Here is a 25,128-nt window from a genome sequence, read left to right on the forward strand (position 1 = left end):
GTAGTATTAAGTGCGTGCCCGAGTACGGTCTGTGTACATCGAAATAGAACTGTAGGCAGCTTCCGCTCCCATGGATTCCTATGGGAGCTGTTCAATGGCGCGAGAAGCCGATTCATGTAGGCTGCCATGTTCGGCTATGGGCCCTTTTTGGCACTGGGCAACTAAACGGTAATTAATTAATAGGATTCTTTCTTCTTTTGTTATGAGCAGTTCAGGGGGGAAAAACGGTCACTGGAGAGTAATTAGTTCACTGTGAAGATATTTTATATTTTAGAATTTGAAAGTACTGTCCAATATTGTATAAATTGTATAAAGTCGTAGTTTTTTTAATGGACTTTAATGAGTAAATTAGCTTTTTGGCCTCATAGGCTTAACAACCTGCAAGAGCTCCGGGGGGTCATCGAGATACATGCCTGGACCCCGTCCTGTGTAGCTGTTGCAAGTGTTTTGCAATTGGTCTTTGATCACAATGGGACACGGCCATTGGTCTTACCGGAAAGCTAAATCTGACGTGATTTGTCTCAGAGAATATCAATCTCGACAGTCGCTGGCCAATCCCAAAGTCATAAAGTTCTGCGAAGTGAAAAAAATGATTGAGGAAGTCGTTCAGTTATGTTGCAGGCTAACTAACGTTAGCAGCAGATCACCTATCGAAAGCGGCTGGAAACTAATGCGAAAGATCGCGCTATGAATGTTCGCAGACCATCTACGATATGCAGCTCAACTGGAATTTATTATATAGTGTGTTTAGCTTGCTTTGTGGATTCCATTTGGGCTTTTGGACTAAATCGAGACTCCGAATTCACCTTTCTCCTGCCTGCGGGACGGATCGAGTGTTTCTACCAGACGACCACTAAAAATGGAACCATGGAGGTGGAATACCAGGTATTTAATTTAATTGGTATTTCTTCAGTCAGTGTATCGTTAACGTAGGTAGCTAATTTAGGTAAGGTATCCAATTTGATGGCTGTTGGCCGTACGACTGGTTGCATCACCGAACGGGAGGGTTCAAAGGTTTTGAGCGATAGTGCAAGGATGTAAGGTTGACTTGTTGTTAACGTTATGTTACGTATCCCCCAGCAAACGGAATAAAACACCAATACTCACTCTGATGAAGTAGCTAAGCAAGCTTTGCTAGCGTGGAGAATGCTTCGCATTTTCAACTGCTTAGCTTATAATGTTACCATTGGCAACGATGTAAAATGTTTTCAGGTACCAACATGTGGCAACGCTATATTAAACGTTGCCATATAGTCCTCTCCAAAAGTATTGGAACAGCAAGGTCAATTCCTTTGTTTTTGCTATACACTGAAGACAATTGAGTTTGAGGTCAAAAGATGTACATGAGATGACAGATCCAAATTTATGCTTTTATTTCACTTATCTAGTTTTGTTAAACAACTTGGAATGCATCACCTTTTGTATTAGACCACCCATTATTTAGGTGAGCAGAATTATTGGAACATGTGACTGACAGGTGTTTCTTGTTGCCCGGATGTGTCCTGTTAGATTGATTGGTTAAACAAGAAATAGTTCTGAATGTCTACTCTTGGTTTAAGTCTTGAGTTTTGCCTATGAAGACTGCATTCATGTTAGAAATGCTAAACCAACATGAAGACCAGAGAGCTGTCTTTGGGAGAAAAGCAAGCCATTTTGAAGCTGAGAAGAGGGGAAATTGATCAGAGCCATTGCACGCGCATTGGGGATAGCTTGTACAACTTGGAATGTCCTGAAAAAGAAAGAAACCACTGGCGTACTGAGCAACAGACATCCAACAGGTCGACCAAGGAAAACAACAGCAGTTGATGACAGAAACATTGTGAGAGCTTTTTAGAAAAACCCCAAAACATCAGTCAGTGACCTCACAATCAATCTCCACAGGACAGGGGTGAAGGTATCTCAATCAACCATTCAAAGAAGACTTTGAGAACAGCAATATAGAGGCTATACCACAAGCTGCAAACCACTCATCAGTAGTAAGAATCTGATGCCGAGATTGCAATTGGCAAAGAAGTACAGAGATGAGCCAAGGACTCATCCATGGACCAAGATTAACCTCTACCAAATTGTTGAAAAGGCCAAAGTGTGGAGATCTGCTCATGATCCATAACATATACAAGCTCATCTGTGAGGAAGTGTCATGGCTTGGGCTTGCATGGCTGCTTCTGAATTGGGCTAATTTTTATTGATGATGTAATTCATGATGGTTGCAGCAGGATGAATGGAGTTAAGATTAAGGAGTTTAGATTAAGTTTCCTGTTTGAAGGTTTAAAGGCAGCGCCTTTACTGGTCGTGAATCTGCTGGTAGCTGGCGGCAAACTATTTTCCATTAAACTTAATTAATCTTGCGGTTCTTACTTTATGGCAAAAATAAATGAATCGGAATAAGCCACAGAATGCAAAACCCCTACAAAGGAAGAATATGAACTTGTCATGCCGACGTTAGTGAGACGCTTGTCAGAGTCCCTTCTTTTGAACCACTTATTGCACACTTGTGTAAATATCCTCCAAGTCAATACTCAAACACGCCCATGTTTCCGTAAAGGGAGGAGTTAAGTATTAAGGACAGAGAGTGAATAACCCTGGTCTAACCCTTGTCTAACAGTAGCAAAGTCATTAATACTGTGTATGCAAATGTAATACACAGTATTACATTTCGGGGGGGGGGGGGGGGGGGCAGTGTGACCCGTATTCCTATAAGGGGGACAGAGCAGCAGTATTGGTAGTGAAGGGCAAAGGGCGTTTCTGAAGCTTGGATAACACTGCAGAGATAAGAGGTCCTCCCCTCACTCTGCATTTGTACAGGTGAGAGTTCAGTATGTGCCGGCTTCCATACAGAGGGGCCAGCAGAGACTGAGCTCTCTCTCTCTCTCTCTCTCTCTCTCGCTCTCTCGCTCTCTCGCTCTCTCGCTCTCTCTCTCTCAGGTGATTGGAGGGGCAGGGTTGGATGTAGACTTCACCATATTTTCTCCCCACGGAGTCCAGCTGAGCTCAGACTTCCGCAAATCTGACGGGATCCACATGTGAGTCTGTCTCTCACTCTCTCCCTCACCCCGTCTGTCTGTCCGTGTCTCACCCCATCAATCCATCTCTGACCCTGCCTGTCTCTCAGGGTGGAGCCCACGGAGAAGGGGGACTACAAGATATGCTTTGATAACAGCTTCAGCCATGTGTCGGAGAAGATGGTGTTCTTCGAGGTGATCCTGGAGGAGCCGGAGGGCGAGTCCGAGGGGGACGATGTGTGGGCTGGCATGGCGGAGCCGGAGAGCATGCTGGAGTACAAGCTGGAGGACATCAAGGTGAGAGCATTTCTCCCCCCTCTCCGTTTCATTCAGAAGTCTTTTCGCGGCACAATACGCACGTAGCGTACAAAGCTAATCAGCTAAAATCTCTTCCTCTCTTCTGGTCCCGCCGCACGCCTTTCCTTCCCCCCAGGAGTCGATGGAATCGGTGCACAGGCGTCTGGAGCGCAGCCGGCAGATGCAGACGGTGCTGCGGGCATTCGAGGCGCGCGACCGTAACCTGCTGGAGGACAACCTGTGGCGGGTGTCCTTCTGGTCCTGCGCCAGCCTGCTGGTCATGCTGGCCGTGGCCGTCACGCAGGTCTACACCGTGCGGAACCTCTTCAGCAACACGCACAGGGTGCCCACGTAGTGCAGCACTGCCCGGGGGACTTTAAAGAGACCAGATGAAGAGGAGAGAGGAATTGGAGGGTGGAAGGGTTCGACTTTCAGCCTCCATGCTGGGGGGGGGTGGTGTGAGGAAGAGGGAGATGAAGATGAAGGGAAGTGGGAGATGGGTTTCTGTCTAAGCAGGATGGAGCTCATGGTGATTCCTATACCCTCACATTCACCCTGCTTTTTCATGACCTGGAGAGGACACCACCACCAAACACACACACACACACACACACACTGCCTTCCACCTTCCACCCTCCTCCCCCCCCCCCCTCCTTTTCCCAGGCTGGCTCCAGTTTGCCTTCAATGGCTCATTGGCTAGCTGACCAACAACTTCCTGTTTCAGCTACACCTTAATGTGACTGTGAGGTCATCATGGTATATGTCACCAAGACCTTAAACAGATCAGTTAACTGTTCTACCATTTCAGTGTCGGATAGTCTTTCCGGTTTAAAGGGCATTTCAAAAACAGTTTTGTTATTTACAAGAACTGAGCCATTGTGCTCAAGAGATTTCTGTAGAAGAGTGCTACTTTGGTACCAAAAGTGGGCTGAAGAGATTTTTTAAATGTTTTATTTATAAACAGAAATTAATAAACATCAGATTTTTTCTAAATGAGCTATTACGTTTCCTTCAGGTTTTCCTGCACGTGCCAGTGTCATTTGACTACATTATTAATAACGATTAATGAACCTGCTGTGAGCACTAGTATTGAGCTTTCTTTTAAACTGACATGAACGTCTCCGGCACCTGCTCTGCTCTCATACAGCAGAGTAGTACGAGTATCAACTTCTCACCTGTAAAATAAAGAAATCTGGAAACCCCATTTTGTTGCCCTTCTGCAGTGCAGTCCAGTGGAGATTGGATCAGAGCATGTATGCCAATCAAAAGTGAAACCATAACACCCACGTTTGTCTACACTTCTGACAAAAGATTTATTCAGTTATAAAATGGATTACATTCCAGTCTCATTGACTAACATGTTTGAGGGACAAAAAAAAACTACAGATTAAAAACAGTCAAAACAAAGGAAGGCAAAATCGCCACGTTTTCAGAAGGTTGGTGGCTTGTTTCCCTTTAAAGTACAACTTGGCCCGTTGCATACCATAGAGCTATGGAGCAGGAAAATAAGATAACACTTGAAGAGGTCACATGGATTCAGATAAGGTGCAGTTCACATCAACAGGCACCACAGTATCTACTGAACCATTCATCCAGTTTCATGTTACATTGAGCATAATGCCAGTGTCATGAATACTGAAAAATAAAACTTCGGAAATGGCAGAAAACTATTTTACTGAATTTACCAACAAAGCTTTATGGTCATTCTTACAAAACAATTGGCATGGTCCTTTTTGAAAAGGTCAGCTGAGCCCATGGAGTAAGGTGCTCTTTGGATACAAGGCTCACTTTGTGCATTTAAAAAAAAAAAAAAAAGGATAAATATAGCACAGCCAAAAAATCCAATTCACACTTACAGGGAAGTCTGCCTCAGCATTATGTTGGACATACAGTGCAGTCTGTATGTATTTGGACAATTTCTGTTCTTTTTTTTTTTGGCTCTATAGTGCAGCACATTGGATTTAAAATTAAACAATGAGGTCACCTTGCAGACTCCCCTTTAATTAACATCCACATCAGGTGACGCATGTAGGACTTGCATTAACAAATAATGTGGATGAGAGAGCCAAAATAGCAGATTGTTCCAACCGTCCAAATACACAGAATGCACTGTACTGTATCTGTTGGGAAAAGAGATGGAAGTGGGCAGAACTGCCCTTGTTGGCCTTAGTAAGGCCCGAAACATACCCTATGCAAGGACGCTAATGTAAACGACAACATCAGGCCGACACACCCCAAATGCACAGCCCAGGTGTACATAACCCAAAGTGGAGTCACCAATTCATGGGGCAATCCACGACAGTTGCGAATGCCTGAACAAAAGAAAGCCTCATCCTGTTTTTGCCCGCTATAGCGCCCTTCACTGTGATGATTGACCCTGCAGCTTGCATTGCGTTAACAATTTCAGGTGACATTTTTTCCGAAGGCTACGATGCGCAAAGTTCACTTTTACCTGACAGTGCCACACAGGTATTACTTGTATGCATGTTTGGGGTCATAGTGGTGTGTTCACCCTCTCAGAACAACCGACAAGGAGGATTTGCATAGCTTCCAAAAAAACGGTTGGTATTTGCCTATTACCTGCGACAAAAAAACAGAAATCTGATAACCTGGTCCTGTACTTTTGCTGCTGTGCAATCCTTTTACTGTCATGGGACACACCATGTAACCGTGGTCAATGCACCCCTGCACCAACTCCGCACATCGTACACGACTGCCCACTGAATCCAGATCAGTCTCCACACATCTTACACTTCTGCTCACTGAATCCAGATCAGTCTCCACACATCTTACACTTCTGCCCACTGAATCCAGATCAGTCTCCACACATCTTACACTTCTGCTCACTGAATCCAGATCAGTCTCCACACATCTTACACTTCTGCTCACTGAATCCAGATCAGTCTCCACACATCTTACACTTCTGCTCACTGAATCCAGATCAGTCTCCACACATCTTACACTTCTGCCCACTGAATCCAGATCAGTCTCTGAACATCTTACACTTCTGCCCACTGAATCCAGATCAATCTCCGCACATCTTACACTTCTGCCCACTGAATCCAGATCAATCTCCGCACATCTTACACTTCTGCCCACTGAATCCAGATCAGTCTCTGAACATCTTACACTTCTGCCCACTGAATCCAGATCAGTCTCTGCACATCTTACACTTCTGCCCACTGAATCCAGATCAGTCTCTTAGGTGTTTAGAAGGGAATTCAGGTGAGTCTACAGTCCTATTATGTCCCCAAAGAAGATTCCAGATTTCTCCCTGCCACTTATTTACAAGCTCCATCTATACATATAACATTAACCCTATTTCACAAGTTATATACGCTTGATAAATCAGCAACAAACATTAACCAGTCTTAGGTATTTCTACACAAGCACTATACAGTGTGCTTCCTGAGAATGTATTTCATGAGCATTTTAAAATCAAATTTAAGACATGCTTTTAAAAAATAAAATAAACAACCTTCAACAAATTGGAATTTTACTACTACACAGGAGAGTTTCAACAATTTTTTTCATGCATTTAATTCAGGCACACTACTCATGAGGGGCTTACTGCAGCAACTTCACCACAGCAGGTGTATGTTACTGAAGACACAGTTAATTTTTTTTGACACAGTAAAATTTATTTTCAAATTTTGTTCCATGAAGCAGGATTACTGCGTTAGCTGGATAACTAAACTGAGTAAAATCCAAACACTGTCCAAATATGGAACATTGGCTGAAGTAAATATAGCTGTTCTGGGCTTTACTTTTTGTGTAGTTATGCAGCTAACTCTGTATTCCTGCTTCGTGGAACAGGCCACAGGAAGGTATCATCTCAGTATGTTTGTTTTGAGGGAACAGTATATAATGATGTCCCCATATTGATGTTTCCCATATAAATGAAACCTTTTTAAATGGCTTTGCAAATTGGAGTCTTGATGCTTTGGTTTAAGCAAGATAGTTTTTTTTTTTTTTTTTTTTTTTTTTTAAGGTAGCAGTTGACTCAGACCAGCAAAACTCCCAATTAAACCAAATGATTTTTAAACCCCGATTCCCATTTAAATCAAGAATAAGCAGGTGTAGTGATCAGGCTGGGATGATGGTTCTGAGGGCTGCGGTGGTGATTTATCAGTAATAATCAGTCCAAACGGGTGCGGATCGCCCCTCCTCTTTACCCCCACTGGCCTGTTCACCACTGGTTCCGCCGAGCAGGAGGACGCCTGTTCCAAAAACAAGGATGACAGAGCAATGAATGTACTTTTCCCCTCATGCAGACAGACACCTGCAGGTGGAGCACAGATTTATACAACGGACCGGTGACCTTCAGTTCCGTAACAAGACTTTTCAGTAATTAAACATTTAAGTGCAAAAATAAGCAATTTGGAGTTTGGAATGAAAATAAGCATTTCTCCGCATAGATGTGGAACTTTTTGTTCCCGACGATAACTCCACCCCAACGACACGTAAAACGGCCCTAGGAGTGAGGCTGCTTCTTTCAGGTTGTATCAGATTGTTACTCTCGTAAAGGTGTGTGTAGGAATCGGGAACATATGGCCACGTTCAAGTATGCACCATCTGTACCTGGTACAGGCCGAGAGATCTTTTGCGTGCAGATTCAACTTAAAATCATCAAAATTGTCAATTCCCTCTGCCCCCGCCTTTTCAACCAATCCGCTTGATATACAGGTTATACCTGGTTTGACTCGCCGCGTTCAAACTGGCTTTAAGCGGGTTTGTACAACTGGGCGTAAAAACGCTAAGCTCTCAGAAGTGGGCAGGTTTAATCGCCCTCAACTTCACAGCCATCTCCAGGCTTATAAGCAGAGCGATGAAAGCTTGAAAATCAAGGCGATGGCAGCCCTAGCAGGGGGAAGAAAAAAAAAAAGACAGCGATCCTGAAAGGGCACATCTTCCTGCAATATTCAGGTTTGCCGTACATTCTCCTAAAGACCCCAGCGTATCCTTTGCAGAAGTCTGTTTTTGGCATTGCACGATGTATAAATTATACATTTATGGATCGCCCTCTCCCCATCTGCCACATCTGTAACAGGGACATTCCCATTTGCCCAATTCATTTTCTTGATTTCCCAGTAGGGAGAATTCTCATCTTTTTCTCACTTCCTTTCCTTGCCTCTCCCAATGGGTAGAGCTAGCAGCTAGGACAGAACATATCGAAAGGAAGGTGAAAAGAGTGATTGGAATGGGCACCTTGTCTCCTCATTCCTTGACTTAAGGGCATTCTAAGCATTAAAAATGCTTCTTGAAGGAGCTAGGAATGAGGAGCTAGGAGGCTCCTGAAGGATTGTTGGAGCAAGTACTGGGACACCATTTGTCTCCAGCTTCTTTGACTGACCCAGAAATCGGTCAAGGTCCGCCATCAGTCCAAGTACAGTGTTAAAGCTTCCTTGAAGGAGATAGGAGCCAGCAGGCTCCTGAAAGATTCTTGAGCAAAGCGTATCCTTTGCGAAAGTATTTGTTCAGAATGTGTGATGCCGAATGTGACGCCTACATGGTCTCAAAGCGATGTAAAGAATAAGGACATTCAAATTCACTTTTTCTTGATTCCCCCCCCCCCCCATCCTCTCACATGCTTTCCTTGGGTTCTCCAATGGGTGGGGTTAGGAGCTAGGAAAGGGATCAAGGACAGATAAAATAAGTGATTGGAATGAGCCATGGGGTTTCCAGAAAGGAATGTCCCAGGATCGAATAGGTCACCAGAACGGTGGTGCAGAACTGATAGGTCCTTACTTATGATACACCAGTACCACAGCCATTACTTGAATTATGTGATCTCTGCAAAGGTATGAGGACACACAACACCCTGATTACCGCCGATACTATGATGCGCTAGTACAGTACAACTAATATAGCACTACCAAGACTACTGCTGGGACTGCTACTGCAAAGCTAGTCCAATGCTACTGCTCCCACAGTCAGGAAGTGAAGTGGAACAGAAAAGGACGGAGGCAGCAGACAGGAGAAACGTGCTGGAGTTCCCGCCTCGACCCCACCTATTTAACACGGCCCGCAGCCGGGAGGTGCTTCAGTGGGGGGCGTCTAGAAGTCCAACTGGCGGAGGTACATGAACGAAGCAGGAAAAGGAGGAGGGGAGAGGACAGTGTGTGTGAGAGAGAGAGAGAAAAGAGTGTGGGTGGGAGGGACAGAAAGAGAAGGAGGAAAGAATCACTCAGGAACACAAAAGAACAGACACCAACCACCAGAGCCGCTCCCTTTATTCCAGTTCACCTTTTTATTCTCTCCACTCAGGTCTTATTTTCAAGTTCCATTCGGCTACAGACACCCAATAAGAACACAGACCTGCCCACCTCCACCCCGCCCGCAATCAACAATACAACGAGGAAGGGCGGGGCGCAAGGCAGGCAGGCACAGGGGTTCAGAATACAGGGGTACAGGGTTCGAGGAGATGGGTGGGCTACCATAGGAACCCTGAAGAGGAAGGGGGGTGTGGCTACAGTGACGTGTGTTGGGTGACCATAGAGGCAAGAAGCCATCAGATTGCAGTGTGCACACACGCTGGTGGGGCCAGTGTGACAGGATGTTTCCACACACACACACACACACATGGGTGGTGATCACTGTAGCCAGGCCCAGTGGGGGATGAAGCCAGGGGCACTGTGGCCAGGCCCTGCTCTGAGAGTCTGTGTCCTGCAGTTCTGCTCCTGAACTGCAGCTCCGATTCACCAATGACTACACTTACTACTCAATGATTCAGTAATGATCCAGCACTGACGATTCACTGATTCTGCAATGACTATGCACTGACGATTCACTGATTCTGCAATGACTATGCACTGACGATTCACTGATTCTGCAATGACTTTGCACTGACGATTCACTGATTCCGCAATGGCTCTGCACTTACTACTCAGATTCAGTAATGACTCTGCACTTACTCCATTAGGACTCAGCCTCTCTGAGCAGGGTGGTGACCCGAGTTCCCACTGACGCTCAACACCCGGAAAAAAATCACAATCAATCAAAATCAATCAGAATTCAAGCCAGGTGTCCGTCACAACAGAAATCTCTCATCAAAAAACCACCAATCCAAGAGAAAACAAAAGAAAAAAAAAAAATACAGATCAAACTTTGGAGGGGGAGGGTTCTGTACACAACAGCACAGCCCGATGTGTTGCCCCCGGAAGGGTGCAATGCGGCAGCCGCCAACGAGCAGCTCCAGCACGGCAGCGGCACGCACGTCAGAGGGCCACGACCGGGCCCCAGATAGTGAAGGGCGTACACAGCCTCAACAGCTGCAAGAACACCCGGCTCACAACACAAACCTCTAGATTTACACTTTCCGCTTGCAGGAGGTGAACTGACCTCAACGTTTGCTTTTTATCACCATTATTAATATAATTATCATTTATTAATTAATCCATTCCATTTTTTTATTTTTATTTTTTTATCTCCTTTTAAAAAGGGAGTGGTATTGGTCCTGTCTCACACCCACCCACTCCTACACTGCTAGCTTTAGCCAGCAGGGGGGTGCCCCCGGAACAGCTCTACTCCCTAAAACGACTCCCCTGTCCCCTCCCCTCTAGCGCAGAAGAGAGCCAAACCGCAATTTATTCCACTCCAGTGGGATGGCGTGTAGCAACGAAGGCCTCTGATGTGCGAGTATTTATTGGCCCCTACCCCAGAGTCCGCCCCTGTGTGTTCACTGTGCAGATCCACCAGAGCATACTGCACTTTACACCCCTCAACGCTGCTGGGGGTGGGAGGGGCTTCCAGAACAGACCAGTCATTTCCCTGTTAGCTGCAGTTAAACACACTGACATCTATTGCAGGCGGCGACGGTGACGTGTTGTTAAAGTTGGCGCAATTCTTTAGATAAAGGCACTGTGTGTGTGTGTGTGTGTGTGTGTATGTGTGTGAGAGAGAGTATGCGTGTGTGTGTGCGTGTGTGTGTGTGTGCTCGAAGCCCTCTGTTACTGTAAAAACCGCGTAAGAAAATGCTATTAAAAATGCCATTACGATGTAGCAATCAACCTGCTGTCTGGTTCGGTCTGTCACTCATTTCCACAACCAATGAGCAACGAGCTCTTGTCTGGATGGCAGTGTGCGCTCTTGTGCTCTTTGATTGGCTGGTAATGCAGGCTCTAGGGGTCGGTGATTGGGCTGTACGTCCACCAAGTATGGGGTATGATGGATTTTGTGGGAAGGGACTGACAGTTTCCGACCAAAGAGATGAGTCTCGCGCCTAACTCCAGTTTGCTCACCTTGCTTTGCAATTATTAGAAAATGCTTCAGTGGTAAATACAAGATAATTAAAATAACACATGTTAAAAAAAAAAAGAAAAAAAAGATCTCATCAACATCATCACCATAGTAATAACAATAAGCATAAGAATAACCTATTTTGTTTTGAATGTTTGAAAACCAAGCAAAAAAAAAAAAAAAAAAAAAAAAAAAAAACTTTATGGAAGGATGTGGAGGGCAGTCAGCCACAGAGCAACTAATATTATGATACTAAATCTTATGGGGAAAAATCCAATCATCAATTATGATTTTGCTTATATTAGACTTCCCAGGCATACAGTCCCTGAAAGAGAACTGGTCTGCCAGGGTCACCGAGCACCAGCTCCCTCACCCACTTTAGTGGCCAGCGTACCCTTGTGGTCGGAGGTATAAATGACGCACAATGAGTAGCTCATAGCCTCTAGTCCATAAGAGGATGCTCTTTAACATCCATAACAACACCCTCCAATCCACATTTGCTAAAAACTGATTCTTAGAAGAATTTTAGATGCCAGGGGGCCGGAGAAGTGCGGGAGCCAGGCTTTTTTAAGCAGAGAGGGGGGACTCTACCCAAAACCACTGTTGTTGTAGCCCTTGTGTTGTTCTGCGGGTGATAGAAAATAAGTGCATCTCAGTTTCTTTCAGGGAACAGACCGATAAACCCTGGCTCTGTGACAGACAGGACCTCCAGATTAAAAGTCAAAATCAGCAATGCGTGCACATTTGTTCTTGTATGAGTGTGTGCATATGTGTGTGTGCTTACATTCATGCAGCAATGTGTGCATGTGTGTGTGTGTGTGTGTGTGTGTGTGTGTGTGTGTGTGTGTGTGTGCTTACATGCATGCAGCAATGCGTGCATGTGTCTCTGTGTGTATGCATGTATGCACGTGTGTGTGTGTGCTTACATGCATGCAGCAATGTGTGCATGTGTCTCTGTGTGTATGTATGCGTGTGTGTGTGTGTGTGTGTGTGTGTGTGTGTGTGTGTGTGCATACACGCGTGTGTGTCTCTGCGTGTATATGTGTATGTGTGCAGGCATGTGTGTAGTTGTGCATGGGTCTCTCTTGCCCTACAGGCCCTCTCTCAGTGCTCTGCCCCCCTCCCCCTCCCCCTCCCCAGTGCTAAGCGTGGGTCCGGCCCGGGCCTAGTCTAGTAAGGAGGGCTCGGCTGGGCGGATTATGGTGGGACGATGGGGGGCGCCAGGGGGTCTTCTGCTGCAGGAGAGAAGAGTGAGAGAGCGGGGTGAGACAGGCGCACACACACACAGAGATAGAGAGCGAGAGCGAGAGAAAGAGAGAGAGGAAGAAATCAAGGGAGAGAGGAGATGGACAGAGGGAGGTGGTAATAAGGTAGAGCAAATGAAGGAAACATAAATGAATGAAACAGAGGGCATGAGAAAGAATCAAACTGAAGAGTATGAATCAAAGAGGAGAGAGTCAGACAAAGGAGAAAGTGAGAGAGAAAGGCAGGAAAAAAAACCCTCTGAAGTCAGAGAGCCGCAGGAGAAAACAGGACAGCTAGTAAAAAAGCACACACACACACGCAAAGTCAGGATTCAACACAAAGAATGGAACACCTGCTAAATAACCAATCAGAGCGTTGTACCAGGCCGTCCCATCATCACCATGACACCCTCCAGCCTCTGAGATGGGGGTAGAGACGTTCAGCAGACCTCAGCACAGATGTAGGCAGCAGGCCTGTGAGATATGTCCGTCTGTCCCTGTTTCTGGGGGTCCTCACCTGGGGACTCCGGGGGGGATGCGAGCGGGGCGGGAGGGGATCTGAGGAGGAGCGCTGAAGGGGTCCTGGGCGTTGGTGCTGAAGGCGTTGACAGGGGGCCCCGGGCGGGAGGGGATGGGCGGGGCTCCGAAGGCAGGGGTGGGGTTCATGGGGGGGCCGGGCGTGGGACCCCTCACTGCTGGGGGGCGACTGGGAGGGAGAGCGGCAGCAGAGGCTGGTTTGCGCTGTGGAGTGGGGCTGTGGGGGGTTCAGAAGAGTATGGAGTATAGTGACTGACAGTGGCACCCTGCTACAGTCAGCGCTAACGTGCTATAGATATCCTCTGCTACAGAGCACGCCACTAGATTATTGCAGCCACCACAGATGCCTGTGCTAAGCTGTTATAGGCTAGTACCAACGTACTAAAGTTAACACAGAGTCCGCTGCTAACAGACCCCGACCACCAGCCAACAGAGGCCTGAGTTAGCCTGCAGCAGTTGACAGAGACCAGCCCTAACTTGCTACAACTAACACACAGGCTAGTGATAACCCACAACAGCTAACACAGAAGCCTGCATCAACTTATCGCAGCAAAGACAAAGGTCAGAGTGAACACAACAGGCCGGAGATAACTTGCTAACGCTAGAGGCCCACGTCCACTTAATTCAGCAAAAACAGAGGTCTAAACTACAACAGCTAACACACAATAGGCCTGCGCTAACGTGCTACAGCTAACGCGGCGACGGGGAGATTTCGATGGAACTTGCCTGGGCTCACTCTGTATCCAGCCGTCGTTGACGGGGGGCGGCACGGGACAGGACACGGTGGTGGTGGTGATGTCGCCAATGATGTGGAGCGCCTCCTTCAGGGCGTGGTACATGCGCAACATCTCGTCCCTGCGCTGCGCCTGGTCGGCCGACTCCTCCATCAGGGAGTTCTGATCGCCAGACGAGTACAGGTACGCCAGCAGCTCCGAGTGGATGAAGTCCTTCGCCTGGAGAGAGGGAAGGACGGGGGGTATGAGAGAGGTGGGTGAGGAGAGAGGAAGATGAGAAGGGAGAGAAAGGAGAAGGAGGGGGTGGACAGGAGTGAAGGAGGGAGAAACGAGAGGGGGAGGGAGGAGAGCAAAAGGGAGAGGGAAAGCCCGGAAGAGATGTTCATCACCAGCGCCGGTGCTCCCCACACACTTGCGCCCCAGTGCATGCTGGGTGAGGGCAGCGGGACTCACGCTGTTGATCATCAGGTGCATGATGGTCTTGGGCATGAGGTCGCGGATGGTCTTGTTGACGATGCCGATGTAGGAGTCCACCAGGTTGCGGATGGTCTCCACCTGCCGCTCCAGCTGAGGGTCCATGGAGAAGGTGTCCACTGGACCCGCCTCTTCGTTGTCCACCTGGAGAGGAGGAGGCGGTGGGAATGGGTGAGTGGGTGAGCGAGCCTTTAGGGGAGCGGTTGGAGTCTCAGGGTAGTTCTGAGGTTCATACCTGGTCCTTTTCTGGGTACACTCCCGCTCTGAGGAAAGAGGCCTTCCAACTGTCCACATCCTCCTGAGAGTCGCAGGCCAGCTCTATCTGACGCAGGTCCTTATACACATTCCTACACACACACACACACACACACACACACACACACACACACACACACACACACACACACACACACACACACACACACACACACACACACACACACACACACAGACAGAGGGTTACTGAAAGGTAAACTGCACACTCACAAGCACACACAATGCATACGTCATACGCAAACCTCTGCTCAGTGTTGAAGATGGCAAAGATGTGCTTTGTGGACATGAAGCCCTTCTCCACATCTCTCAGCTTCAGGTTATCCAGTGGCAACATGTACTTCTTCTCCTTCTCCTAAACACACACAGACACACACACACCACAGTTAGGCTGATGCAGTCATACATGGCAGAACAGTCACGCACTAAACACTATTAACAGGTCGTTCATACACACAGCACCGAAAGAGTCTGATGAAGACACCCCCCATTGCCTCCTCACCTCCTCGTCCTTGTACCAGGAGAAGGACTCAGCAGTCAGGATAAACCAGTACTCTTTGGACCCCCCCTTCATGATGCTGATGTTTATGGTCAACCAGCCCTTACGGATCACCTGTACAGAGAGAGGGGGCAGGGCGGGGCAGGGCAGGTGACATGTGACATATGACATTTACACAGCTTAGTCTTAGAGGAAGCTATCCTCTTCCTAACCCCCCGGCCCGAATAATGTACACTAAAAGCCATACCTGATGAGACACCTACTCTGTAGCAAAAACCAACAAAAATAGCCTTGCTTCTTCACTATTTTCCCCAAAAGGGCCATTTTCCATGTGGCCAAACCTTGAATATACGAACTTCTTGTATGGTCTACATAAACGTACAGTCTACGTAAACATGGACTACTTTCTGCATATATGGGATACTACGGTCATGGTCAACTTTCTGCATAATGCATTGCCTGCATGGTCAACTCCCTGCATGGTCATGGGATCCTTTCTTCTCGGTCCATCCACAGGTTTAGAACATCAGAGTAAACGGCATTAATGTCACATGACCGTGATCACGTCTGCATCAGAACCCAAACAGCCTCAGAGCTGTCGAGACCGATGAAAAAGTGAAATACTCAACCTTCGTCCTTGTCCAGTTCCCCTCACAGGAAACAAGAACAAACGGCTCTGCTCCGAGGTCGGAGGTGAAATTTCAGCGGTTGTCACGTGTTAGAGTCAGCGGGTGAGTGAAAGCAAGCTGGTCTACAATTGTTAGGACACTACAGGCTGGGGTTAGTGAGGTTACCAGAGAAATTATCGCAGCCATGGATGGGGGGGTTCTGAACCTGTCACATGACTTGAGAGAGAGAGAGAGAGAGAGAGAGAGAGAGAGAGTGAGAGTAAGGGGGTGCTGCCTCAATGCACGGCCTGAGAGGGGATACACAGGGGGCGCCCAGAAGTAGGCAGTCTCCTCTCTCAGATATTAAGGCCGAAGGGACCAACGGTGGTGAAATGGGACCATCACAGAGCAAGACAGGGAGAGGTGACCTCATAATGTCCATCTGTCTGCTACATAGCTAACCAAGAAATTCTGAAGGTGGCTTCATTTTACAGAGGAACCCTTTAAGCTAAACACTACTGCCACAGAGATCCAGAGGTTTCAGCTGAAATGATACTATTCAGCCCCACTATTTCCCTCTCCCTCTCTCTCTCTCTCTCTGTTTCCTGTGGAAAAAAATATCATGTAATAGTGAAGAACATCAAGATGATGAAACGGAAGATGCTGAAATTGTGGACGTCCTGCAGTTTGCCTGGGGGGGGGGGTCTAATTAAAGTGGGGGCGTAGTGACATTTATTCATGACTTCACAGGTATTACCGTATTTACAGTGGAAACGGCAGCCTTGTCCACAGACTGCCTGTGATCTGGAAAACCTTCCAGCACAAAAGCGATAATGACACGACAAGAGAAACCTCTCCTAGTAACTTAGGCTACAGACTGCAGCAGTCACCCCACTGTTAAGGCCAAGCGCAAAGCTCCCATCACACAGAGCTCTGCGTCACGGAGCAAGATTCACTCAATTTCAACGGCCTTTGACGGTAAAACAAGATCCGGTCCTCATATGCAATTCAACACCTGCAAGTGATGAGGCCGATTTGAATTCCGTCCCCCTACAAGCAAGGCCGTCAAGCTGTGGAGGGCTCCAGTGTCTGCAGGTACAGGTGGTTTCCTTTCAATCAGCAGCCAATTAAGGCCTTGAGAGCGAGGTGTGTGGACACTTTAGCCAATCAAAGACCAGAATCACTTGTGCCGAAACACACAGAAAACCTGCGGACACTGCAGTTAGACATCAATTCAGCATTGCCGGTCTCAGTCTGGCCTATTCTACTCTGTCCTTCACATTAATATATATATGTGTATTTATATATAGTTATATAGATATTGTTGTATTGTATTAGATATTGTATTGTTGTACTCTGGGTATTCTTGCTGCCAACCGTGGTATGCTATTTTGGAAGTTGATGTATTCTTCAAGGGTTCCAACTGTATCTGTGTGGTCACGCTAGGACTCGGAACCGTACTGTCCTCTAGGGTCCGTCCTCTTCACACTTGTTCCTGTGTTTGAACTGCACTTTGCTGTACGTCGCTCTGTACAAGAGCGTCTGCTAAATGCCATGTATGCAATGTAATGTAAAGTAGACCATCTGTCTGTCCGTCCCACCGAATCTCTCCCAGTCTGTGTCCAAGTCTTTGTGAGGTCCGTAAGCATTTGGACACTGAGATTATTTTGCAGGGCTGTAAATCAAATCCTACAAGGTTCACTCCATAAGAACGCAGACAGTTCACACTGAAGTGAACATATTGAGTGAACCCTGCAGGAATTACAGCCATTTATAATTGTGTCACCGTCCAAATACTTACAGATTTCACTCTATATTTAAAGTCTGAGGGGCAGCCCCATGTCGCAGCTTCCCATGTCTGTTCGGCAAACAGACGCCAAGGCAAGTCAAGGCAGCAGCCAACGCAGCTAAGGTTAACTGCAGCAAAAAAACACTGCCCTTCACAAGCCTGTACGCCTGTACTCCTGTACAGCGGAACATCACCTAATGATTAGTGCCATTTATGCTTATGTAATTTATGCACCAGCTGATTACCAACCCTGATTTACAAATCGGCTGGAGAATCAGCTGTGAGAGTCAAGGGCCTGAGTCCACGCTCCCAAGAGCTGAAGACACAGACCATGGTAATGGTCTCCCTACCACCCTCTAGTGGTCACTCAGCTCATCACACCAGAAGATTTCCAGAGCACAGTCAGAGGACACAGGCCACTCCCACAGAAGACAGGAAGTGTTTGAGGAAACGGAAGTCTAACACCTCCGGAACGGAGTGGAGAGAGTTAGTGGCTTATCGATTTATTCAAATCGGGCAGCTGCGAATGGAATCGGGAGTTGGTGAAGAATTAGCATTAGGATTTCATCATTCTCAGGCACGCACAGAGGTTGATTTTAGTGTGTCGGTTTTATCTCTTCCCCTGATTTTCTCACACATCCCGCTCCCCGTGTTGTGGTCTGGACGTCACCCCACAAGGCAAACTCTGACTCCAACGCCCGGCTGGGTCCACAGGGCACACCCAGGGAGGGGGGAGGACTGAGGCCGGAGTAACAGAGGGAATGGCAATGCATCCAGAGAGAGGACCGGCTCTCCCCACCCTCCGTAAAGGACCCATTAACACTAACACCCTGTTCAAAAACCTGTCCCAGCACTGTCTCCACCTCTTTTATTTCAGTTGCTATAGTTTTTACCTTGTCTGTTGAATTAATAAGCATGATTTACACTTACTGTGTAATAGAAAATCTAACCACAATTTAATTTTTTCCTAAATGCAAATATATTAATGCCACATTCTGAACAGAAAGTAAAGTGTTAGCAATGCTGTTAAAATAATTACGCATACAATTACAGAGCGCGTGAAGTGTGTGTAATTACAGACGCGGTTACCGATTACTGGTACTCCCCAAACCGACGGTAGAAAATTACGATTGTAATTATAATTTTCATATAAATTATTACTGCACTGGAATTAAGCCCAGGTTGTTTTGTACCACCAGGGGGCGCTGGAAACTGTACCTGCTCTTCTTCCCCGTCCCTCAGGAAGCTGCGCTGCAGAGTAAAAAACACACTGAGCCGCTTCGCACACACGGAGCCGCCAGCTGCGCCATCCCGCCGACCCGTTTCGACCTCGGGTGAGGTATTTAGAGTGGAAGTGCGGTCGGCGGAGTCGTATTTAGGGCCAGGAGCCCGCGGTGTAGTCTGGGCAGTTAAACCGCAGTGGCAGGTGGCAGTGTTGTTGTGCTTTGAGTTAAAATGACTGTGGCAGGTAGCTGAGGGGTATTTAAACTGACTGAGACATGCCCCGTTGTGGGCGTGTGTCTGGCCTAGGGGTGTCCCCGTTTGTTTTCCCTCCTGAGAGCACCTCCTCTGAAATAAAGTTCTCTCTAGACGTTCTCCCCTGTACAACCTCCCTGCAAAGCTGGCCCTCTTTTTACCCATGAGGCCTCAGTCTTCCCGCGTGGGCGACCCGTGTCTCCTGCTCGGGCGTGGTTTCTACAGGCACATATTGCACAGAGGGGGGGCGTGGCTACTTACCAAAATTTCACCCTGCATGGGGGGAGGGGAAGGCACAGGGGTAAATTACAGGAAGGGGAAAAGAGTAAGCAAGCGAGAGAGAGAGAGAAAGAGAGAGAGAGAGAGAGAGAGAGAGAGAGAGAGAGAGTACAAAACACATGGAGGGAGAGAGAGAGAGCACAAAACACATGGAGAGAGAGAGAGATGGAGAGAGAGAGAGAGAGGGAGAGAGAGAGCACAAAACACATGGAGAGAGAGAGAGAGAGAGCATAAAACAGAGAGAGCGAAAGAGACAATATAAGACAACACCAAAGATAGGGAGAGAGAGGGATAGAAAGACAGAGGGACAGAGAGTCACAGGAAAGAGGGTTACATGCAATTAGATTAAATCCAAGTTCTCAAGGCCGTTACGTCACATTGGATGCTTGCTTCATTAATGGCAGCCTGGTTCATGCATACCTCAAATAAACACAATTAAAGAATTTGCCCTTCTGTTAATAGAGCACAACAAATTATGATTGTTGTTTTGCAGTGCAAAGAGTCATGCTGTGCAAGTTACGTGCAAACAGGACTATCACCAGTGCTATGCCACAGAAACAGGCCATTTCCCAGGCAGAGGGAGGGGCTTCTCTCTCCTACACCAAGCAACTCGCACCGGGACACCTGTTCCTTGGCATGATCGTACAATTGGACCAAAAGAACCCACTCAGCAGCTGGATAGCAGGCTTGAGGTTTCAGAGGTGTGTGTGTGTGCGAGTGTGAGTGTGGGTGCGTGTGTGTGTGTGTGTGTGTGTGTGTGTGTGTGTGTGTTTGGGGAGAAGAGTTGAGTCAAATGGCACATACTCATTACTGTATTAGCAACTGCCTGTGGAACATACGTATTCAAAATTATCATTAAATTAATTATAAATAATACAATAATAGACAGGTACCTTGTTGGGAATAGGGAGGTGGGGTAGGAGAGTAAGGGGGTACCTGACTGGGAATAGGGAGGTGGGGTAGGAGAGTAAGGGGGTACCTGACTGGGAATAGGGAGGTGGGGTAGGAGAGTAAGGGGGTACCTGACTGGGAATAAGGAGGTGGGGTAGGAGAGGAAGGGGGTACCTGACTGGGAATAAGGAGGTGGGGTAGGAGAGTAAGGGGGTACCTGACTGGGAATAAGGAGGTGGGGTAGGAGAGGAAGGGGGTACCTGGTTGGGGATGGCCCTCTTCTTGTTGACATGTGTATTTCTCTGTTGTGCACTGTTTGAGGTAGAGAGGAGAGTTCCAGGTAGAAAAAAAACAGAAGTTACAAAAATGGTTAAAACTAATATGTCATATATCATAATGAATAAAACTTATATACAATCACTGAGCACTTCATTAGGTACACCACCTTTTAACGCAAATATTTAATCAGCCAATCGTGTGGCAGCAACTAAATGCATACAAGCAGGCAGACATGGTCAGACATGTTTTTCAGACCAAATGTCAGAATGGGGAAGAAATGTGATTTAAGGGACTTAGGTGGAATGATTGTTGGTGCCAGAGAGGGCAGTTTGAGTATCTCAGAAACTGCTGTTCTCCTGGGATTTTCACGCACAACAGTCTCTAGAGTTTGCAGAGAATGGTGCGAAAAACAAAAAACATCCAGTGAGCATTGTTAATGAGAGAGGAGAGGCCAGACTGGTTAAAGTTGTCAATAACGCAAATACCCACCCATTACAACAGTGGTATGCAGAAGAGCATCTCTGAACACACAACAGGTCAAACCATTTAGTGGACAGGCTACAGCAGCAGAAGTAATAAAAAATATGTCATAAATACCTAATAAAGTACTCACTGAATGTATATACATAATACATCATAATACAAGCAGAACAAGGGAAATCATTACAAAACAGCAAATCAGCTCTTTAAGTCTCTATTAAAACTCACTTAGAAACAAGTTGGCAACACAGGGTTTTTAAAAGAAGCAAATCCTTCAGAAAGCACACTGTCAATGAACTCACAGCACATCACATGACTTTCATAATTCCACACAGCAGATATTACCAGTTAACAGTACTCATGTGTTGAAAGTGAATCATTGAGCAAAACATCATTAATATAACTAAAACGTATATATATTAAAAAGTAGCAAAAATCCAATTAGGGCAGCCCCATGCTGGCAGATTAACTGAGCACATATGCTATTAGCAAGGTATAGGCCTACAGCTATGAGCAAACAAACTAAGAAATGAATTTGGCTGACTTGCTCTTGTTTTGTGTATAATGAGGCTTATAAACTTGCAGGTGTGCCGTTGTGTTATAGACTTACTAACCAGTCTCAGCAGACATAAAAAAGTGAGCCTTACTGCCAAGCTCTGGAAAAATGCATAGCTGAAGTACCAAGCTGGCTGTTGGTTCCTCTGATGTGAAAATACATTAAAAGGAGGCGTACTGTACGTTTATTGACGATTATTTAGGAGTGTGACAAACGCCTGATATAGCGAGTTGTTCTGGAAGATTCTTGTTTACTCTAATGCTGCCCCACAAACAGCTCCTCCATGTCACCGTTGCCACCTTAATGATGTCATTGCCTGTTCCGTCTCCTGCTCTAAAATGAAGCATTAGCCACTCCCTTCTTCTAGAAGCTACTACGCATCAGGTTGACAGGTTCTGACGCCCAGTTTATTGAGATGTTTCTGTGGGACCAGAACTACTCACCGAGCAAAAATCAGTTCGATCTGAATACATAACAAGTACCAAACACAATGAGGGGCTCTATTTCTGAGACAGAAGCAATATTCCTGGACAGGCAGTAATACCCCAGTCACACTCACAACAATCCCTTCAACAATAAAACAAATTAAAATCGCCCCAGGAAAATAAGAATAAATCTAATCACATCACAACCATAAAAATGACAAAGAACCATAATACTAGCTTTCAGAAAGCTTCTTTTTTAATTAAATTGATTCTAATGAAAATATTGCCTACCAACGCTGGGATGTAAAAAAAACAAAAAAACAAAACAAAAGGAGAAGTGAACAGGATGGGAAACTGAAATTGAGAGAAGGAAACAATTGCGTATATTTTCACCCGATGGTGTGTGAACCAGAAAACACAAAAACAGTTGATAGGTGATTTGAAAAATCGAACTTTTTATGCTGTAACAGAAATCAAAGATAGTTATGTTTACTGTTACTGACCCTTCTGATACTTCAGCCTTTTATACATATCTATACCCGCTACGCTTCGTCTCAATAGCACCAATATAAAAACACTGCAACTAAAAGGTAAACAAACGAAAAGCCAAAAAGTTTAAACACGACAACAACAGGGGACGGGGTGCTTCTGACAGGACGGCCCACCTGTTGTTGGAGTACCCCGGGATGGACCCGTCATCCAGCCTTCTGGAGTCAAGACTGGAAGTGACGTCACAAAATCCATTAACCCATCGTCACCAGCTCCACCTCCATGCGCAGAAATGAAGATGCAGCATCAAACGCATGCCCACGTAACCCGCGTCCCTTACGGGCGGCAGGGGGTTGAAGGCGTCATGCCACACGGTCAGTCCCCACAAAGGCTCCAAACAAGCGACCGTGTAGTCGACCGTGCAGTAAGAGCACTGAAACACTCCAAACAAGCGACCGCAAAGTCAAACATGCGCAGTCAGTTCTCTAAAACACTTCAAACAAGCGGCCAGGCAGTCAGCCATCAGCACAGTCAATTCTCTGAAACACTGCGACCAGGCAGTCGACCGTCAGTGCTCTGAAACACTCCAAACAAGTGACCACATACTCAACCGTGCGCAGTCAGTCCTCAAAAAAACTCCAAACAAGCGACTAGGCAGTCAGCCGTCAGCAATCAATTCTCTAACACACTTCAAACAAGCGACCGCACACTCAACCGTGTGCAGTCAGTCAACCGTCAGTGCTCTGAAACACTCCAAACCGATCCCTGCAGTTAGCGGCGGGCAGTCCTGCAGAGAAGCAGAACAGGCATGCAGAGCAGGTTACGGCTCACAGGGTGAGTAATGACTCTGACTGACATTCCGTTGCCCTCAGGAATTCAGAGGACACCTCCAATTGGCTTCCCTTGCCCCAGGGAGGCTGAAACTGGTCATACAGCCACATGACACCGTGGGGACTGAAGTCCCACCCGCAGGTGCTGAAGTGCAAACTATGGATTTTAGGAAACGTTAGGCCGCTAGTATACTCAAAACCAATTGGCACATTTCAGGAAAAACGACACGTTTGGAAGCAGACTGACTAAAAGATAAAGGTGTTTTGAGCTCATACGGTGCGGTGTGCACGAGCCCCCAGCGTGAACAGTGAACATTTCGCAAATACCCCGCCAGTTTGCAGACAACCCCTTGTCTGCAACTGTTCCACATCGCAAATGGTTGGTTGCGTCACGGTTGACAGGCCGGGGGGAGGGGGGGGAGGGTTGAACCGTCTTTTCAGGTATGTTTCACACCGTACTGACCCTTGGGAGCATCGTCATGGTTGAGACGGAAATATTTTTTAGATGAATACCTTCGAAGGATGAGCTGCCGAACTTGCCATGCAAGGATATCATCATCATTATAATCGATCGCCAGAAAAACACCGAATTGTGCTAAAAATGTAAAGAAATCACCTCCATAGCTGCCTCGCAATCATAATGCGCCACACAGCAGAGTGGCGTGACATAAAACAAAGAGTATATTGACGGTGCTTGGCGACATGTTCCCTGGTGGTTCATTTTGTAAGCCGTTTGGAGTATCCTGCCTACTTCACCTTAGCTGGGCTTGGTGACTTCTCAGGGAGTCTTAGACCGATAGACCATTCTGTGGAACAACCCTATGTTCAACGACTCAATAACGCACTGACCACCATCGCACAATGGCCCTCCAGAACTTGAGTACATGTGAATATATCGCCCTGCTCTACAATTTATACATCTCCAGTGGAGTGGCTGGTGTGCCCTGGTTTCATCTTCTCCCTCCACCTCGCACTGTGAACAAACTGCACGTGTAGGGCACCTACACCATCTCAGGGACTTCAAAGCACAATAGATGAAGCAGCGGGGACAAGCCTCACCAGCATACGCACTACATGACACCTGTGAGCGAGTGTTCCTGCAATGGGAAGCTCCAGTGGGGTCAGTGACAGGGGAGTACTGCCACTAATCTCACATCACGATGCTGGGGTCAGTGGCGCCCCCCCTGCGGCACAAACTCGCACAAACACAGTGCCGCAGGTCTGGGGGCCGTGCTGGGTAGGGGTGTGGGCTAGGGGTTTGGGGGGTGGGGGTGGGGGGGTGTTGTACGTACTTGGCGAAGCCAATGAAATCCTCGTGGTTGGTGTTGATGTAGGACAGCTCAATGTCGATCAGCAATAGAACCTGCGGTACGGAAAGACAACCCGTTTACATTACGCGTGATTTACCACAGGGCTCAATTGCTCCAAATTGACAAAGAAATATTCTAATGGTTATTAACCTTATCAACCCCCTGCCCCACCAAGTCCTTACAATCCCAGAGTTCTTGGACTTGCCTCAACACTCCCACCCACCCCACACACACACACACACATATATATATACATACATACATACATACATACATACGCATACACACACACACACACACACACACACGCACATAAACACACCTGATCCTTGGTCTTGCCCTCTCTCTCTCGGACATAGGTGGTGACGATCCTCTCAGTCTCCTCTCTCAGTCTGGGGTAGGATCCCAGCTGTGATCG

At 46.9% G+C, this 25,128-nt stretch overlaps 2 protein-coding genes across 5 annotated transcripts in view; one reads left to right on the forward strand and one right to left on the reverse strand.

Annotated features, from left to right (window-relative positions):
• Positions 1-576: 576 nt before the first annotated feature.
• On the forward strand, positions 577-4,295 carry tmed1a (transmembrane p24 trafficking protein 1a). The gene is made up of 4 exons (XM_061223875.1): positions 577-885; positions 2,926-3,023; positions 3,113-3,299; positions 3,436-4,295. The coding sequence occupies exons 1-4, from the start codon at positions 688-690 to the stop codon at positions 3,652-3,654; spliced, it is 702 nt and encodes a 233-aa protein (XP_061079859.1). The 5' UTR covers positions 577-687; the 3' UTR covers positions 3,655-4,295.
• A 292-nt stretch (positions 4,296-4,587) lies between these two features.
• Positions 4,588-25,128, reverse strand: part of dnm2a (dynamin 2a) — a 36,905-nt gene continuing 16,364 nt past the window's right edge. For 2 of the 4 annotated variants that reach the window (XM_061223873.1, XM_061223870.1), the window contains exons 11-21: positions 25,033-25,119; positions 24,693-24,763; positions 20,602-20,653; positions 19,433-19,444; positions 15,302-15,412; positions 15,045-15,154; positions 14,762-14,873; positions 14,506-14,670; positions 14,045-14,271; positions 13,299-13,535; positions 9,515-12,772 (exon numbers count right to left, since the gene is read on the reverse strand). In XM_061223873.1, the coding sequence (XP_061079857.1) occupies positions 12,703-12,772; positions 13,299-13,535; positions 14,045-14,271; positions 14,506-14,670; positions 14,762-14,873; positions 15,045-15,154; positions 15,302-15,412; positions 19,433-19,444; positions 20,602-20,653; positions 24,693-24,763; positions 25,033-25,119 (1,254 nt within the window). In that variant the 3' untranslated portion in view covers positions 9,515-12,702. Of the gene's footprint in view, positions 7,520-9,514; positions 12,773-13,298; positions 13,536-14,044; positions 14,272-14,505; positions 14,671-14,761; positions 14,874-15,044; positions 15,155-15,301; positions 15,413-19,432; positions 19,445-20,601; positions 20,654-24,692; positions 24,764-25,032; positions 25,120-25,128 lie in introns of those variants that run through there. The other 2 variants (XM_061223872.1, XM_061223871.1) reach the window with 2 other exon arrangements.

This window comes from Conger conger, chromosome 16 (assembly GCF_963514075.1).
Source record: "Conger conger chromosome 16, fConCon1.1, whole genome shotgun sequence".
NCBI lineage: Eukaryota > Metazoa > Chordata > Actinopteri > Anguilliformes > Congridae > Conger > Conger conger.

Bases quoted from the DNA above. Each gene is read 5' to 3' on its own strand.
- tmed1a (XM_061223875.1), top strand. From the start codon at position 688: ATGAATGTTCGCAGACCATCTACGATATGCAGCTCAACTGGAATTTAT. The intron at 3,024-3,112 runs GTGAGTCTGTCT...CCTGTCTCTCAG, and splicing joins AAATCTGACGGGATCCACAT to GGTGGAGCCCACGGAGAAGG. The intron at 3,300-3,435 runs GTGAGAGCATTT...CCTTCCCCCCAG, and splicing joins ACAAGCTGGAGGACATCAAG to GAGTCGATGGAATCGGTGCA.